Source organism: Meleagris gallopavo, chromosome 1, assembly GCF_000146605.3.
Source record: "Meleagris gallopavo isolate NT-WF06-2002-E0010 breed Aviagen turkey brand Nicholas breeding stock chromosome 1, Turkey_5.1, whole genome shotgun sequence".
Classification (NCBI taxonomy): domain Eukaryota; kingdom Metazoa; phylum Chordata; class Aves; order Galliformes; family Phasianidae; genus Meleagris; species Meleagris gallopavo.
The window spans coordinates 25,091,338-25,093,874 of NC_015011.2; the positions used below are offsets into that span (position 1 = coordinate 25,091,338).

The 2,537-nt window shown below is 44.4% G+C and overlaps 1 protein-coding gene across 2 annotated transcripts in view; it reads right to left on the reverse strand.

Moving 5' to 3' along the window:
- The window catches only part of MDFIC (MyoD family inhibitor domain containing), a 50,573-nt gene that overhangs the window by 46,079 nt on the left and 1,957 nt on the right, over positions 1-2,537 (reverse strand). The window contains exon 2 of one of the 2 annotated variants that reach the window (XM_010706768.3): positions 2,289-2,441. In XM_010706768.3, the coding sequence (XP_010705070.1) occupies positions 2,289-2,379 (91 nt within the window). In that variant the 5' untranslated portion in view covers positions 2,380-2,441. Of the gene's footprint in view, positions 1-2,288; positions 2,532-2,537 lie in introns of those variants that run through there. The other variant, XM_003201985.3, reaches the window with a different exon arrangement.

Genomic DNA, 2,537 nt, shown 5'->3' on the forward strand with positions numbered 1-2,537 from the left:
AAGAACTTCTTCACGGTGAGGGTGACGGAGCACTGGAACAGGCTGCCCAGGGAGGTTGTGGAGTCTCCTTCTCTGGAGATATTCAAGTCTCGCCTGGACGCCTACCTGTGCGACCTGGTGTAGGGAACCTGCTTTGGCAGGGGGGTTGGTCTCGATGATCTCTAGAGGTCCCTTCCAACCCCTACAATTCTGTGATTCTGTGCTTCTGTGATTAGGAGATGATTCCAAGTAAATTAATAATTATTTCAACTTACTACAACTCTAGCCCATTTCCAGAAATAATGTGAATTTCAGCCACAGCTTTTACAATTATCTCCAAATTCTACAGTAGTCAGTGTACTTTGTGTGCCCTGTGGGATGGTACAGAAAGTGCTGGAGAGTGCTGAAAGTTCCAGATATATTATCTGAGATCTTCAGTCCTGGAATATCTCAACTACCTAACCCTGTAACCACACACTGCAAAGCTGACAACAGAAATGCTGGAATATAGACTGGAAATGTTATGAACTCACCTCTTCCTCTTTCCACCCCCATTTCCCCAACAGAATTAGACTTGAAAAAAGCAACAAATATCAACAGTTATCCTTAAATCTAAGTTCACTAGAATTTTTTTTTTTAAAAGGCACATTTGAATGCTGAAATTAGAAAAAAAAATGAAAAAGGCTTTATCTTTCTGTGAATTATGCACATCCCTTAAAACTGATCATGTGCCTTGAAAGGTGTGGCCGGTGAGCAAGCCTGAGTCAAGACATTACACTTTTTTGTACCTTAGTGATCCCTGAAAAAGTCACTCTACAACCTTTCACTTTGACAGCTCTGAGCTGCAGCTGTGCCTTTCAGGCTCTGCAAAGAACTTGTCTGTGTGCAGGCCACTGCTCTTCTCCTTACTTTCCATAAGAAGAAGAGCAGGTATTGAAAATCTTACGGAAATTGAATCATATACAACTTTATTTAATAGTTAAAACACAATTCAAAGTGGTACTGTAAGAAGACTGTTCTCCAGGCTACTTCGCTCACTGGCTTGAAACTCCTCTAACTTGGATGTATGGCCTACACAAAGCATTTAACCAGGGTGGCCACTGGATTACATGACAGAGAAAAGCATAGAAAATAAGCATGTATCACAAATACTGTTCTTTTCTGGCCAAAACATGGTTCTGAGAGTTCTGTTCCGCCTGATCTTCTGTATCTAATCTTCTTTTATTTATTTTTTTTTTACTTGTTTAGAAGTTATGAGTCATTCTCCAGGAACAAAAAAAAAAACCCAAAACAATAAGACAAGTATAAGCCAATGTAATATGTCTCCCTGCCTAGTTTAACTTTTTTTTTTTTTTTTTAAACTTTGCTACGGATACTTTCTGGTTTCTCAAATGAGTCTTCAACTTTGATTTCACACAGCTATTGATTTTCCATGTTACAAAAGCAGAGGCTGCATCTTTAATCCGCTGTTGCACAACTGAGTTACCAGGCTCTGCTAAGTTAACCTCTTATGTATAAAGTCACAGCCTTTGAACAACCTTATTTGTCTGTTCTTCAGAGGCAGAAAACTGCTGTCAGAACTCTGAAAAACAAAGCAGTAGCTGTAAACGTAAGAAAAGAAATAAGTCTCATCTTCACAGGCCAGAACTCAGCAGGCAAACACACTGCCCTGCTTTGAGGACAACCTACAGAACACCTTGTCAAACTCCTCTACATGAAGGTGATCAGAGCATCAATATACTCTGTGCAAGTGCAAACGGCACACAGTTTGAAGGATTTCTCGCTATGATGAACACACTTCTGAAGAACAGTAGAGCAGTAAACACAAAACAAGTGAACAGTCTCTGAACAGGCATTAGGTGCAGCACCACAGTAAACTAAGAGGAGAAACAGGAGCGTGCCCTCCCACCTGCGCAGCACTGCTGGCCCAGGACTGCCCTTCTCAACTCGCTGCAGGGCTGAGAAGAAGAGGAGCTTGGCAAAGAGCTCCAAAAAACAAACGCCAAAGCTGAGCAACGAGGAGGCGGTTTCAAGGAGCAGCATCTGCCTCTCAGTGACTGCAGTTTTTCAAGCAGTGAGAAGCAGCGCTGACACCAGTGCATCCTTTACTTCTTCCCATTTCGCGTTTTTTACATAGGATATTTCTGGCTGAAACAATAAAGGCGGGGTAGTGAAAGTGTTACAGAGGTACACCAAGGAGGGGCAGGAAGCGGGGAGCAGCGAGGGGTTAAAACCCAAAGAACGAGTCAGTAAACGCATCATTCAAATAAAAGGCGCAACAATTACCGAGAAACTTTAAAGCGACTCACCTCGAGGGAGCGAGATCAAAGCGCCGCTGTCACTCGGAGCCCGCTCTGGCCCTTCAGGCCCCGGAGGAAGAGGTTCCCTCACTTGGGACATCTGCCAGCTCTCACCGAGTAGCGCAGAGCCTGCACTCCCTCCAGCCGAACTAACACGCCGCCCTGCAGGAACAAGCACGCGAAAGGACTCGTTAGCGCGTTCTACGCAGAAAACTCACGGCTCGGGGCGCGGGACCGCGGAGGGACAGCGACGGAGCG